Source organism: Pinus tabuliformis, chromosome 7 (genome assembly GCF_031772625.1).
Source record: "Pinus tabuliformis cultivar Carrire ecotype Pingquan chromosome 7, CPIR1, whole genome shotgun sequence".
Lineage (NCBI taxonomy): Eukaryota > Viridiplantae > Streptophyta > Pinopsida > Pinales > Pinaceae > Pinus > Pinus tabuliformis.
Window position 1 is genome coordinate 1474733253 of NC_142293.1, and position 15432 is coordinate 1474748684.

General features: G+C 38.5%; 2 protein-coding genes across 2 annotated transcripts; both read left to right on the forward strand.

Moving 5' to 3' along the window:
• Positions 1-1901: 1901 nt before the first annotated feature.
• On the forward strand, positions 1902-13137 carry LOC149253380 (TMV resistance protein N-like). Its single transcript, XM_089456820.1, has 4 exons — positions 1902-2093; positions 10812-11311; positions 11505-12612; positions 12699-13137. Exons 2-4 carry the CDS (start codon positions 10824-10826, stop codon positions 13011-13013), a joined length of 1911 nt encoding a protein of 636 aa, XP_089312946.1. The 5' UTR covers positions 1902-2093; positions 10812-10823; the 3' UTR covers positions 13014-13137.
• LOC149253381 (uncharacterized) lies at positions 12991-14994 on the forward strand. Its single transcript, XM_089456821.1, has 3 exons — positions 12991-14161; positions 14304-14366; positions 14459-14994. The coding sequence occupies exons 1-3, from the start codon at positions 13106-13108 to the stop codon at positions 14897-14899; spliced, it is 1560 nt and encodes a 519-aa protein (XP_089312947.1). The 5' UTR covers positions 12991-13105; the 3' UTR covers positions 14900-14994.
• The last annotated feature ends 438 nt before the right edge of the window (positions 14995-15432 follow it).

Genomic DNA, 15432 nt, shown 5'->3' on the forward strand with positions numbered 1-15432 from the left:
TTGCCAGCTATGTATGTGGTGCACAAGTTTGGGATGGCATACATAACTCCGGCGGGCGACCTCGCGTTTCCGGTGACATACCCGGGACCCACCAACGAGCCCGCCCCGTCCCTCCGTTCCCGCTATCCACGTCAGCGCACGGGACCCATTTTCAAATGAAACTCTTCCCTCGCGCCCATTTCATTAAAATTCATTTTCGAACGTGGATGGCTCTGCAACGTGCTCTGCAACCTGCTCTGCGCATCCGCTGCTAACAACCGCTGCATCCTGCTCTGCATATCCTCTGCAACGTGCTCTACGCCTGCTCTGCGCATCCGCTGCAACCATCCGCTGCATCCTCTTCGCTGGTTTCTGCGCAACATCTGCCTGCAAACGACTGCGCAAGAGCTGTGGGTATTCATCTGTAGGACGAGTGGGTATTTGTCTGCTGCGAAATCTGGCCAGGAAAACAGGCAAAGTAAATGTTTTTGGTTTGTTCTGTTGAAGCCATTAATGATTTGAATTTCAGTTAAAACAACTGGTCGATTAAATTTTGTGCAGTATTTTCAGCTAGATTAATTGAGCCACAAATTGTGACTAGGAAAGTTTGATTAATCTAGACACAAAAATATAACAATTTTCAGGACCTTTTATGCCACTACCAAAGTCTTGGAGAGCTGAGTCAGCCTTTGCATAAACCCTTCAGAAAAAACAGTGGAGTTTCCATTATGGAACAGACCGATAAAAATGTTTGCAGCCATCTTGCCTGCAATTTGCAAATGTCAAGGAAACAGTGGAGTTTCCATCATGGAACACAGTGGATCAATCCAGCCAAACCGTTGGTTAATTTGAAATGCAATACCCTTGGTTAATATGAAAATGCGAATCGAACTCCTTAAGCAAACAAAGAGATTTATAATTACAGAATGTTGAGAGAATGCGAGGGTTTTAGCAGTCTTTAAAACAGATTTAAAACAAAATGAATGTTTAAAACCACGATTTGTCATTTGCAGAGACGGTGCAGGAATTTACCAGGAGGTAACAGAGCTCAGTCCGGCGGGCACTGGGTTGCAGAGCACAGTGGTTCTGGTTGCAGAGTTTCGGTGGCGCGCAGCGCTTCAGTCCTGCGGGCACTGGGTTGCAGAGCACAGTGGTTCTGGTTGCAGAGTTATGGTGGCGCGCGAAAATAGTTCTCGGAATTATGTTATTGAACGAGACGGGGTGGGTCCCGCGTGGGTCATCGGAAACGCGAGGTGGCCGCCGGAGTCCGATGCCTATGGATATGTATGCGCCCCATAACTTGATTGACATACATAGCTGGCAAGGGCATTTATGACTCAATATATGGCTGGTTAGCCCTTGCCGATAAGTTGCTCCAGCGTTAAAGCGACACTGGAGGATAGATTGTTACAGCATTAAAGCATGTTGACTTACATCTCGTACGCCAAGCTTCTCAAAAATCGAGAGAGGGAGGTCACACAGTCCAGACGGCTTGTTGCGACTAATGCTAACGGAAGAACGTTAACGAAGTAAGCTGCAGAGAACTTAGGCCATCGGAATCGGAGGAGGATGTCAAAAACGGCCCAACTTACGGCATTTAGATGGGATATTATGCATGCCATACCATGCATAGGTCCAGATTCCACATCGCAGTGGTCCTCTCACCTTTATTTCTATGGTCCTCCCACCTTTCATTATTAAGATAACGTCAACATTCCGCCTCATGTTATATCGCAGTGGGCCTCTCTTGAATGGCTAAATAGCTTGGTTTCTCACTCAAGCCTCAATTCCTTTATCTGCCTCACTCAATGGTCAAGGAGGGACTAAATAGTAATTTAAACGTAACTTAAGCCGTAAGTTATACGTAAGAGCCATTGCTATACTTATTGGCGTGAGGTTTGTACGTAATGTCCATTGTAAGATCCATTGCTATACTTATTGGTTCCGGGAGTAGAGCTATTGCCTCATAGGATTCTTTGATGGCTTCAGGTTAAGCATTTCTTAGTGCAAGCTCTAACCACGGCCGAGGTGGAAGCTCTGGTGGCAAAAGAGCGTTGAGGAAGAAGAACGACTCTACATAGAGCACAGGCTTTGGACCCTACATAGAGCACAGGGTATTTTTGAGCTGCTTCTTCTGTTTTACGCTTTTAAATGGTTGTTATTTCTTAAAAATTAATTTATACTGCATGTTTGACTTATCTTTCAAGGTTTTTTGTTTTTTTCCAAATAGAGAAAATCTCTTTCTATTTTTTCTATAAGCAGTCTGCTTCTATTTTGAATTCGATAGATGTGGGAGATAGAAAGACTGGATTTCAGAGATCAGGTCTCTAATTGTTAATTTCCAAGGTTATTGTGGGGTTATTTCAGAGATCAGGTCTCTAAGTGTCTTCCGGAAGAATTTGTGTGCCCGATCTAGTTTCTGCATAGGAAACCCAGTGGATGATGCTAAAATTTAGAGGAATATAAGAATTGTATTTAATGTTGAGTCTAGGCTCAATTAGGGACGAAACATGGAAATCATTTACTTACCTCTTGAGTTTCCTCGGTGGAGCCATTGGCCTCTGGTCATAGCTATGTGCAAGAGTGACCGATGCCTACCTGTTTACCGCTAGCAGCATAGGACATTATGTGGGTATAGGACATTATGTGGAACAAAGCTGTGCAAATGTTTGAAAATGCTCCGTCTGGTACCCGGATCTCACCGGCAAACTGGGGAAATAATATCCAACAAGGGAACAAATATAATTACCAACAAAACAAATTATGTTCAGCTCTTCATTCAAAGGGATTACTAACTGGGATTGCAAGTCCAATTCTCATGGAGCCGTGATGCCTGAATAAAACTTTACATGTAATAATGATAGGTTCGTAGTGCAGGCATATATAGGTATGTACACATCATGAAGTCCAGTGCAAAAGAAGTATCGCCTAAAATATTCATACATGAACTACACTACGTTTTTAAGGCTTTGTAATATTTGAAATTAGGGTGTAAATGCTATGCACCAAGGTAGAAGTCTAAACGGCTGCACTTGTCCACCTGTAAAACCAAAAGCATGTCTTCACAGTTTGGGTTTACCTTCACTGAACCCCAAAGGGATAGTACAATGTTGCCACATTGAATATTTTACTTTTATTCCTAATTTAGTTTAATGGTTTTTATTTGTTAATATATTTAGATCATACATATTAAGTGCATTTTATGATATAAATCATCAATTGAAGATGTGGAAGTGTAATATTTTTTTCTGTTTACCAATTCAATTTTAGACTTTTTAAAATTTTGTTATTATACTTTTTAAATGATAATTCAAAGCGTCGATGGATCATTTCCAATCTAAACTAGAATTGTATTTAGCAAAGGAATTAATTAATTGGGTTGAAACATATTTTTTAATTGTTTTATTTTATTATAAAAAATATTATTTAATTATTATTATATATATATATATTTATTTATTGTGATATGAAAATGATGGATAGTTTATTTAAGATAGATAAATCTATCTTATCATGGTTAATATTTTTTATTATATTTTGATATTTTTTACAATATATATAATAATTTTACATGTTAAAAGAAACACATGGTGCATAATTTTAATTATTATTATTATTATTATTATGATTAATGTTATTCAAGTTCAAAGTTTACAAGAAAGACCCGGGGTTAAGATGGATCTAGGTTGGTTTTTATATACACATACCACATCTAGGTTGGATCTTTTTGTTTAAATTTAACCAAAGAGACAATTAAAAAATTTCTATGAAAGATTTACTGAACAACAACAATAATAAAACATACACATTGCACAAAATATTTTCCTTAGGAAAACCCCAACTCTTGGAAAAACCCAACCCGAGGAAATTTCATTAGCCCTAGCCAACTAGACCAAGTGAGCCTTCCCCACTCACCTCTGTGGCCTACATTACAATGAATTTTTCCAACCCTTTTATAGGCTCTATTACATTCAATACCACGGGAAAAAAAACCATGAGTACACTATATTATGTGCCCAAAACCACCACTGTTTAATTTGGTCAACTTTGACTTTATCCCCAAGTTAAGTTTACCTAACGTTCCACCCTTAAACTTGACTTGGGGTTCCTTGAATAAATCCAACCAACCTTGCCAAGTGAGTTAGCCTAGCCCTGCTCACTCTAGCCCTTACCCCCCTCAAAGTCTATACCATGCATATCAGTTAACCCAGCATTCCCCTATCACCTAGGTCTAACCCAGACTTTACCAATGATTACCGAGGAGTACACATGCCTTTCCAGGTCTTACAACAACATGCCCATTCACATGCAATAATTTTTCAACTCCATTATAATATATATATATATATATATATATATATATATATATATATATATATATATGTTATTCCATTGTTTCTATCCCAACTGAGAGGCTCTATGCTCTTCTCTCCAAAACCAACTTCCATTGCTACAACTAATAATGAAACCATCATTTCATTAAAGTAACACTTTGCATACAACCAACGTTGAGATCTCTCCATCTACCAAGCCAATACAAACCCTTGGAAATAGAAGCATCCCTCTAAATCCAACATTCATCTCTGATGCCACGTGCAGAAAATATGAGATAATTAAAAAATTACCACGAAAAATTTACTAAGAGTAAATACATTAATACGACAACAATAATGAAACACACACATATTGCACAAAATATTTTCCCTGGAAAAACCCTAACTACAGGGAGAAACCCAACTCAATGAATTTTCATTAACCTTGGCCAAAACCATGACCAACCACACTAAGTGAACCTTCATCGCTCACCTCTTTGGCCTTACATTAAAATGAACTATTCCCAACCTTTTATAGGCTCCATTACATGTAATACAAGGGGCATAAAACCATGGGTACACATACCACATGCCCAAAACAAATTTAACTTAAGTTTACCTAACAACTTCTATCACTCTCTCTCATCCCTCCTCTACTCTCTCCATACCTCTCTCCTCTCTTTCAATTCATCTCTCTCTCTCCCTTTCTCTCCCCCATCTCTCTCCCCCCCCATCTCTCTCTCTCTCTACACCTCCCTCTCTCCTTCTCCCCATCTCTCGCGTCTCCATCTCTATTTCTCCCACTCTTTCTTCCCTTTCTCTCCTGTTCTCTCACCTCTCCTCTCTATCTTCCCTCTCTCTCCCTTTCTCTCCCCCATCTCTCTCTCTCTACACCTCCCTCTCTCCTTCTCTCCCGCTATCTCTCGTCTCCATCTCTTTGTCTCTCACTCTCTCTTCCCTTTCTCTCCTGCTCTCTCACATCTCCTCAATATCTTCCCTCCTACCCTCTCTCCCTCTCTCTCCATCTCTACCTTGTCACTTTGTCTTTCTATACATCTATCTCTCTATGTGTTTGTTCTTCCCTCCCTCTCTCTCCCCCTCCAACTCCATCTTTTTCTCCCTCCCGGTCTCCTCTTCCTACCCTCCTCTCTGTCTTCATTCATCTCTCTCCCTCTCTCTTATGCCTCCCTCTCAATCTCTTCCCTACACATCACTCTTTCTCTCTCAACTTCCAACTCTCTCACTATCTCCCTCCCTTTCTCCTTCTCCGCCCCTCTCTCTCTCCCTCCCTCCATCCATATGATGGAGAATTTTCACTCTATATAATCAATGCTATATGTAATGTCTAAAATATTTTACTTTTAAATTTTTTATTTTTTATAAAAAAATATTATTTAATTATTATATATATACATATATTCTGATATGAAAATGATTGATAGTTTACTTAAGACAGATAAATCTATCCTACCTTGTCATGGTTTTGAAGGCCATGCTTAACACTTTTTATTATATTTTGATATTCTTTACAATATATATAACAACTTTACATGTTAAAAGACACACATGGTGCATTTTGTTTTTAAATAATGTTATTCAAGCTCAAAGTTTATAAGAAAGACTTAAATTTATGTTACCATGTTATGATTGGAAGACATCTTTAAACACTGGTAGTTGTGATCATATTTAAACTAGCCTAGATCCATCTTAATCCCGAATCTATCAAGCACCGAGAGGGATCAAAATCCATCTCAGCCTCGAATCTATCAAGCACCAAGAATAATCAAATCTCTTTTAAGTGAAAAGAGATTTGATCCCTCTCGAGGCTTGATAGATCTAGGGTTAAGATGGATCTAGGTTGGTTTTTATATACACATACTAGATCAAATCTCTTGAGATGCAAATCTCTTTTAAGTGAAAAGAGATTTGATCCCTCTCGGGGCTTGATAGATCTAGGGTTAACATGGATCTAGGTTGGTTTTTATATACACATACCATATCTAGGTTCGATCCTTACATTGAAATTTAACCAAAGAGACAATTAAAAATTTACTACCAACGATTTACTAAGGAAATACATCAACGCAACAACAATAATAAAACACACACATTGCACAAAATATTTTCCCTCGGAAAACCCCAACTCTGGGAAAAATCCAACCCACTGAAATTTCATTAGCCTTGGCCAAAACCATGACCAACAAGACCAAGTGAACCTTCCCCACTCACCTCCGTGGCCTACATTATAATGAAGTTTTCCTACTCTTTTATAGGCTCACATGGTACACTATTCCATGTGCCCAAAACCACCACTATTTAATCTGGTCAACTTTGACTTTATCCCTCGAATCAATTTTACCGAAGGCCCCCCATTAAACTTGACTTAGGGTTCCTTGAATAAATCCAACCATAGTGAGTCAGCCCAACCCTGCTCACTCTAGCCCTTACGCCCCTCAAAGTCTATACCCTGCGTTCAATTAACCCGACATTCCCTGTCACCTAGTTCTAACCCAAAATTTACCAGCGATTATGGAGGAGTACACATTTCTTTCAAGCTCTTACAAGAACATGCCCATTCACATGCAATAATTTTTCAACTCCATTATAATAATTTTTTTTTGGTAAATTCTTCCATTGTTTCTATCCCAACCCATCCTTTCACCTTGAGAGGCTCTATGCTCTTCTCTCCAAAACCAACTTCCATCTCTACAACTCATAATGAACCATCATTTCATTTAAGTAACACTTTGCATACAACCAACGCTCAGATCTCTCCATCTACCAAGCCAATACAAACCCTTAGCAATAGAAGCATCCCTCTAAAGCCACATTTATCGCTCAGATCTCTCCATCTACCAGGCCAATACAAACCCTTGGCAATAGAAGCATCCCTCTAAAGCCAACATTTATCTCTCATACTACGCCTAGAAAATATACTAGAGAGATAATTAAAAAATTACCATGAAAGATTTAGTGAGAGGAAATACATTAATACGACAACAATAATGAAACACATGGACAAGATATTTTCTTTGGGGAAAACCCAACTCAATGAAATTTCATTAACCTTGGTCAACCCAACCATAATGGAAAAGATATTTTCTCTGGGGAAAACCGAACTCAATGAAATTTCATTAACCTTGACCAACCCAACCAAGTGAATTTCTCACCTCCTTGACCTATCCCCAACCTTTTATAGGCTCCATTACATGCAATACCAGGGGCATAAAACCATGGGTACACAATACCACATGCCCAAAACCTCCACTATTAGACTTGGTCAACTTTAATTTTATTCTCGAGTCAAGTTTACCTAACAACTTCTCTCCCTCTCTCTCATCCCTCCTCTACTCTCTCCATACCTGTCTCCTTCTCTCTTTCAAGTCCTCTCTCTCTCTTCCTTGCTCTCTCTCCCTTTCTCCCCCCCCATCTCTCTCTCTCTCTACGCCTCCCTCTCTCCTTCTCTCCCCCCTCTCTCGTCTCTATCTCTATGTCTCCCACTCTCTCTTCCCTTTCTCTCCTTCTCTCTCACCTCTCTTCTCTATCTTCCCTCCTACCCTCTCTTGCTCTCTCTCCCTTTCTCTCCCCCATCTCTCTCTCTCTACACCTCCCTCTCTCCTCTCCCCCCCTCTCTCTCGTCTCCATCTCTATGTCTCCCACTCTCTCTTCCCTTTCTCTCCCACTCTCTCACATCTCCTCTCTATCTTCCCTCCTACCCTCTCTCCATCTCTACCTTGTCACTTTGTCTCTCTCTACATCTATCTCTCTATGTGTTTGTTCTTCCCTCCCTCTCTCTCCGCCTCCACCTCCATCTTTTTCTCCTTCCTCTCTCCTCTTCCTACCCTCCTCTCTCTCTGCCTCTCTTATGCCTCCCTCTCTCTCTTCCTTACCCATCACTCTCTCTCTCTTAACTTCCAGCTCTCTCAATATCTCCCTCCCTTTCTCATTCTTCCCCCCTCTCTCCCTCCCTCCATCCATATGATGGAGAATTTTCACAATATGTAATCAATGCTATATATAATATCTAAAATATTTTACTTTTAATTTTTTATTTTGAAATGAGTTATGGTTTTTATAAGCCATGGTATTGGCCCATGGTATTGTAACAAAGCCTATTTACAAGTTAATAATATCCATGGTAAAGTGGGATTGGATATCCATGGTTAAGAAACTTGTTACATTGTAAGTATTAAGTTTTTGTGTGTTTATTAATTAAATTTAAATATGGTTATGGAATCGTTATTTGTCCCTGCCAAGGCTAGACTTTAACAATCAATTTGTATGTTCATCACTATTAATTTGGCATTAATCAATGCAAATTATAATGCTCAACTTTGAAAAATATATATTTGTTTTTCAATATTATTAAAAAAAAATTCAAACATTTGATTGGACCATAACTTGAAGGTTTTATTGCAACATTTGCACAATATAATGCCACTTGGATAACTCGCTCAATTTATTAGTTAATGTCAAAGCAAGACTATAAAATGATTTGTCTATCGACTATTATTAATTTAGCATTCACCAATGTAAATTATAATTATTTATATAATTTGAACACAATTTCCAACTTGAATTCTCAAAGCTAAATATTTATCAAACATAAAATGTAACTTAAAATTTATCAAACATTGAATTCTATATAACTATACTAGTGATTATATATTTTAGAATTTTCCAATAATAAAAAAAGCTACGATCTTTCTAGTAATAAACTAGAACCAACCTGACACGTATCTTTTTCTTTCCATTTATTTTTATTGAATTTCTTCGAACTTTCCACATATGCCTGCGCCCCCCTTTCTCTTTCTAACCTTTTTCCATTATTTCACACTGACTTGGAAATTCTACACCGTTTTGATGTAAATCAAGAATTTCCTGAATGTTCCTTTATTTATATCTCTAATCTTAATAAGACATTGCCAAGAACCTGCGGGACATCATCACAGTGAACGGTGCCAAGAACCTGCAGGACATCATCACAGTGAACGAGTCATGTGAGTTCAAATACCATCATGGGCGTCATCTACATTTTTACGTTGTTATGCATTGGTTGGCAATACTTAAGACTGTAGAAGTGCACTTACCAATCATTATTAATGGTGGATTTTGCTTGCCCAACATAGAGCTGGTACAGTTCCTGTGAGATTAACAAGCTATTCATGCTGTTTTTCTCAATTAATTTCTATAGGAGTTTACTTTTATCCATCATCCTACATAATCGCAAAGGAGTATTTACTACTCTGTATATCATCTAACTACAAAGCAGTATTTACTTCTCAGTATATCAAGGTTTACACGGGGATCTAAATTATTAAAATTGTATACAAAGCAGAGCATTCTGTAGCCGGGTGCTGCTTGCTAGCCCACAGATTCAGAAAGTACAATTCCTATGAGGCTCACGAGTTAGGCATTTAATTTAATCCATCAATTTGGCGTGGAATTTCAAATTTGTTCCGGTTGTGACTCAAAATTCGTTGACTGTTAGTTTTCACATATTTGTTATTTTTTTCGTGTTAATCATATTTATTAGTGTTAATTGTTTTTATTTTTAGTTATTATTATGCAACCTCTCATATTTAATGTAACATTGTTGTGGTAAGTAAAAGAGGGTCTATTTTATTTAGGGATTCACGATAGATTTTGGCTGTTAAAAATTTTCGAGTCTTAACCTTATGAAACTAAGGTGGGAATGGAGCACGAGAATGAGAAAAGTAATCCAAATCAATCAACAGAAAAGTTTTGTTATTGATATTAAAAAATTGTCTCGGGTTTTATGGTGGCATTTGATTGGCAAAGCACTTGAGAACCAAAGTTGTAGAGAAGCATATAGGTCATCTTCACATGAAGACTCCTCATCGTAATAAAAAATGAGGAAAGGAGACTTGATTGTACATGCATCTAGATATTTATTGAACCATTATCAGATGAGAGATCTTGCTTTGAAACCCTCTGGTTATAAAGATACTAATCCAATTCAAGCCAAATACCAAAGATAATAAGAAAAGGCCTGCTTCTCAATCACTACCTTACATTACATTCAATCTTGTGGAATGGAAATGTAATCTGTAAGTCATAGAAAAGATGGTGTGGAGTTATGGATGTCTAAATTCTAAGAGTTCCCAGTTCGGGAAATGGTTTATCTATAGAAATAGGAGGGAAAGGGTCTATGTGAAGTCTTAATTGCTTTATTCAAAATCAACCCTACCTCCAAACAACTATTACCAGATAATTTAAATAACTGCACGTCACATTTACAGTTAGAATTTTTATTTTTTTTAACCCGTCACCGAGGATGTTTTAAGATTTTCATTTACCATGAAATTATCTGGATTCTGGAACGTCAAATTCCAGCCCTGCATCGGTGGATTGGCAGATCAAATGACTTTATTTATAGTTTTCCTCTTTGCACAATTTTATATTACTTTGGCAGTTGAATGCATCAATCGTCTTTGTTTGGATAAGCATTCCCCCTGATCATCTATTGAATCCCATATCATCTATTTCCATTTGCAGGAGGTGATAGTTATGGAGGTGCAAGTGGCAGAGATAGTGCCGGAAACATTCCAAGTGTTTATAAACCATAGAGGACCGGACGTGAAAAAAACGCTCGCCAGCCTCATATACCATCGCCTCATAAACTGCGGGTTGAGTGTCTTTCTGGATAGAGACGAAATTCGCGCGGGAGATAGTATCACACTTGCCATCAGCACCGCCATTCAGTCTGCCTCTCTTCACATTGCCATTTTTTCAGAGACGTATGCTGAATCAAGTTGGTGTTTAGATGAAGTGTATTGGATTATGAGATCACATCATAAGCGCAACACAAAGGTTATTCCTCTGTTTTTCGACGTTGAGCCCACCGACCTTCGTTACATTGAGAGAGGGCGTTATGCAAAAGCCTTCGAAAATCACCAACTCAAGGGTAGAGTCACCATAGACATCATTCAGAAATGGAAGAGAGCCCTCAATGAAGCCTCACATATTTCTGGTCTGTTATTCAAAACAAAAGAAAGGTAATAAGGCTTTCATGCTTCCGCGGTTTCAATTTATATATACAGGCTTTACAATTTATCTTAGTAAATTTATGAGACTTTTTAGAGGTATCAAATTTCGTTCTAACTAAGCATCTATGTGGCTTCAAATTTCGCTCTTACTAAGCTTTAGATTCAAAACTCGTTCTTACTAAACATCTATGTGGCTTATTAGTGACCTTGGCGAACTTCTGGAGAAAATTGTGAAAATTGTAGTACAAGAGATACTTCAAGCGGAACCACTAGAAGTCGGCAAATACTCAGTCGGCCTGCACCAAGCAGCGGAGGATTTTCAAAATGAAATTAAGAACCAAAGAGATCCAGTAACTGTTGTGGGGATCACTGGAATGATTGGTGTAGGAAAATCAACTCTCGCTAGATATCTCTACGGCTTGAAATGTTCCGGCTTTACCCGATCATGTTTTTTATGTGATGTCAGGAAAACGGATTTACTATCCTTGCAAAATAAGCTCATTTTTGATCTGCTGGGTGATCATTTCAACCATATTGACTATATCTATAAATGGAGGAGTATTTTACGAAATTGTATACGGCGTCTCCCGAGCATTTTTGTGGTTCTGGACGATGTTGATCATATGGATCAAATAGATGGTCTGCTAGATACGGATGACCTGCCCTCTGGGAGTCTCGTATTGATCACATCTCGTGATCAGGATTTACTCAGACGCTCGTCTGCAAGAACTATAGTATATTATGTAAAGCCGTTGCATAAAATTCACGCCCGAGAGCTCTTCTGCCGCCATGCTTTCTCTGAATCTAAGGCATCCGAAGAATTCGAAGGTCTAATCGAGGAGATCCTGAAGATATGTGAGGGGTTGCCTTTGACCTTAAAGGTTTTGGGAGGACTCTTTCTTGGCCAGTCTGTAGAGTACTGGAAGTGGCAGTTGGACAAACTCTCTACAACTCTGCTTTCCGATGTAATTAACCCATTAAAAGTGTGCTATGAAGCTTTGGACCCTGTAGAGAAGGAGGTGTTCTTGGACATTGGCTGTTTCTTAGTTGGAGAAGAGCGAGAATTAGCGGTTCGAGTTTTGGAGGGATTATATGAAAACAACAGAATTGTTGGGTATCTGGAAAGTCTCCGTCAAAAATGCCTCGTGGACTTTCATGGTGACGAGTATGGCAGTGTTAAAATTACAATGCACAATCAAGTTAAAGGTTTGGCAAGACATATTGCGCGGGAAGAGCTTCGTGCGTTGCCGACGCTTCAGCCGCTACGACTTTCTAGCTCAGATGATGTACAGCAAATGTTGCAATCGCAGGTATGTAAATTTGACTGATTATTAATTTTTCTGTTTATTATAAAGAAAATAGACATTTTAATTTGTTGGCTGAATTTGATTTTCAGGCCGGATCACACATCAGGATACGGGGAATTCGGTCCTCCGAAACAATCCGGGGACATGACTTCGTGAATAATAAAACTGAGGTTGAATGTATGCATCTCTTTGTAATTGAGCGTTCCTACTATCAGTCGGATATTTTTTATTCGTGGCATATCTCTGGAGACTTGGTATGGCTTCGCTTGCGCAAGGTCACTTCATGGCAATTTCCACCCTCGATCTCTCTGCGAAGATTAAGAGTTCTGGAAATTGCGGGTCGGGGCGAAACCCTCCAAAAGTTGTTCAACAGTTTTGACAATGACGTAAGCACATCGCAGTGAGTAGCGTTAAACTTAAATTTGTCATCTATGCAATTATGCGATCAAATTAACAGCTCATATGTGCTTTGCAGCCTCCCTTGCACTTAAGTGAGATGAATATTGATGCTATTCAGGGATGGCACAGATGGGACACTGCTCCCCTTTTCCGCTTTCTAGGATGGAAGGGAACAGGCGTGACAACATTGACGAAGCTCGTGTTAAATAATTTGGGGTTCCTAGACTCAATTCCAATTGAGTTTTCCCAACTTCCAAACCTAAGACATTTAGATCTATCGGGCTGCTCTAATCTGACTGAACTGCCCGAGAACACTTTCTCTGAGTTATTGCAACTTCAATATCTCTTATTGCGAGAATGCATCTCTCTTTCCATCCCACCCGATATTTTGGGAGAAATTTCCACTCTTGAGTATGTAGACTTCAAAGGCTGTCGAAACATGGTAGCTTTGCCTCTGGCAATCCCATCTCAAATGCATTTAAGATATCTGAATTTACTAGATACTGGTTTATCAGAATTACCAGACTGTTTGGAAATACTAGACCATTTAGAACAACTAAAAATAGGGAGCCCACGGTTAACAAAGTTACCAATTTCTCTGGGCAAGTTGAAGGGTTTGACAGAGTTGGTTCTGGATGGATGCTCCGCTCTACGGCTTATCTTACCACAAGAAATTGAAGCGCCGAAGATCAAGTTTTTGGCCATAAAAGAAAGTCCAATATGCAACTTTACTTTCCAGGATAAGGAGAGTGTTTTAAGAGATTTATCATTGAATTCCACATCCATATCCGAGATATGCATCCCTGAAGGTGTTCTATCCAGGCTCGAAACTATTGATCTTTCACAAAATAGTGTGCTAATGAAGGTCAATGCCTTGACATCAGCACTAGTAAATCTAGACCTTTCATCCTGCCCCAAATTGAAGACATTAACAACTCTTTCAAATCTAGCAAATCTTAAATTCATCCGAGTAAGTAATTGTATTAATCTGGAGACCCTGAATGTCGGTGGTCTAATATCGCTACAAGAGATTGAAGCGAGGGGATGTTGTAAGCTAAAAAGGCTGGAAGGATTGACTAAGTGTGGACGTTTGGATCGTCTCAACATTTCAACCGACACGAGAACTATCTGGAATGACATCGGGGTACTTTGGGTGAGTATATCGATCTGTGCACGGGTGTTGGTGTAAGCTTATATATTTAAATTTAACTGTTGGGATATTGCGATTTGAATTTAAAAACAACACTATATATTATAATTTCTCTTCCTAACTTAAAACTGGAAGTTCTGTGCAGACATCGCCATATCATGAAAAGTTATCTACTGCAAGCATTACTGGACTAGCGGATGTCAGGGCGGTGGGTGTTAAAGTTTTCTCAGATGAGAATAATATTGTATAGTTTGGATTTTAGACTTATTCAATTGAAATGAATTCATGAAACTTTTGCAGATGTCTAATCGGAACGAAGTTCGTTGTATTTTGGAGAGTTTTAAGACCCAAATGGAGGATATCAAGTATGAAACTTTCCAAATTCCTAAGAAGTTAGGAAATTTCCACTCACTGAGTGGTATATTGCTATGCGTTCTTGACGGTTGTTACAGTGTCAGTTCCCCTTGCTCTCGTGTACGTGTTACATTTCAAGAGGGAAATTGGAATAATGGTGACCCTGAACACGTCTACGAAACCTTCTGTGGAGGGGTAGGTGGAAGAAGGCTACACATATTTTTATGGACAGAGCATTCCAACTTGTTTAAAGATTTCAAAGTGCACAATAACATCAATGTGTATTTCAATTATGCAAAGGGTATAGAATGGGGACAGATAGTGAAGGTTGAGAAAGGGGAGGACGTTTTTGAAGTTTGCAAAGAGATCATCACTGCGTTTGCGTAAAAGGTTTATACCATCTCAGCCCTTGCCAGGTTTATAAAACAAACCATAGATATTCGTTTTCACTCGAAGTGTTGACGTGTGATGCAAATGGAGATTAACGCATGTATTTTATTTTTATAAAAGTTATAAAAGAGTGGTATTTTATTTTTATTTTTATTTTATGGTATTTTATTTTCATAAAATGGTATTTTGCCATATTTGGATAGATCACAAAATTGTCCACGCTTGCTTTTTCTTTTTCAGAGAAGTGTGGTATTTAGTGTTCAAATTTGTACACAGTGTAGCTTTTCTGAAGCCCTCTAGCACGTTAAAGAAGTGTTTAACGAAATTTACCAGGCAAAAGAAATTTAAATTTTGATTTTTACAAGTTTTAAAAATAAATAAATAATATTATAAAATGTCGTTTGAAGGGCTACCTGTCAGTAGGACATTTCAAAAAATCCCAGTTCTCTCACTAAGGTAACACTCTAAAGATTTTGCCAATACTCCAGAAAGTGCAATGGGACGTAATGGAGGTTGTTCATCCATTCCTA

What these genes read in the sequence shown, in the direction of transcription:
- LOC149253380 (XM_089456820.1), top strand. Translation starts at nt 10,824, where the DNA reads ATGGAGGTGCAAGTGGCAGAGATAGTGCCGGAAACATTCCAAGTGTTT. An exon ending in TTATTCAAAACAAAAGAAAG is followed by an intron (nt 11,312 to 11,504) that starts GTAATAAGGCTT and finishes GTGGCTTATTAG; the next exon opens with TGACCTTGGCGAACTTCTGG. An exon ending in AGCAAATGTTGCAATCGCAG is followed by an intron (nt 12,613 to 12,698) that starts GTATGTAAATTT and finishes TTTGATTTTCAG; the next exon opens with GCCGGATCACACATCAGGAT.
- LOC149253381 (XM_089456821.1), top strand. Translation starts at nt 13,106, where the DNA reads ATGAATATTGATGCTATTCAGGGATGGCACAGATGGGACACTGCTCCC. An exon ending in ATGACATCGGGGTACTTTGG is followed by an intron (nt 14,162 to 14,303) that starts GTGAGTATATCG and finishes AGTTCTGTGCAG; the next exon opens with ACATCGCCATATCATGAAAA. An exon ending in GACTAGCGGATGTCAGGGCG is followed by an intron (nt 14,367 to 14,458) that starts GTGGGTGTTAAA and finishes AAACTTTTGCAG; the next exon opens with ATGTCTAATCGGAACGAAGT.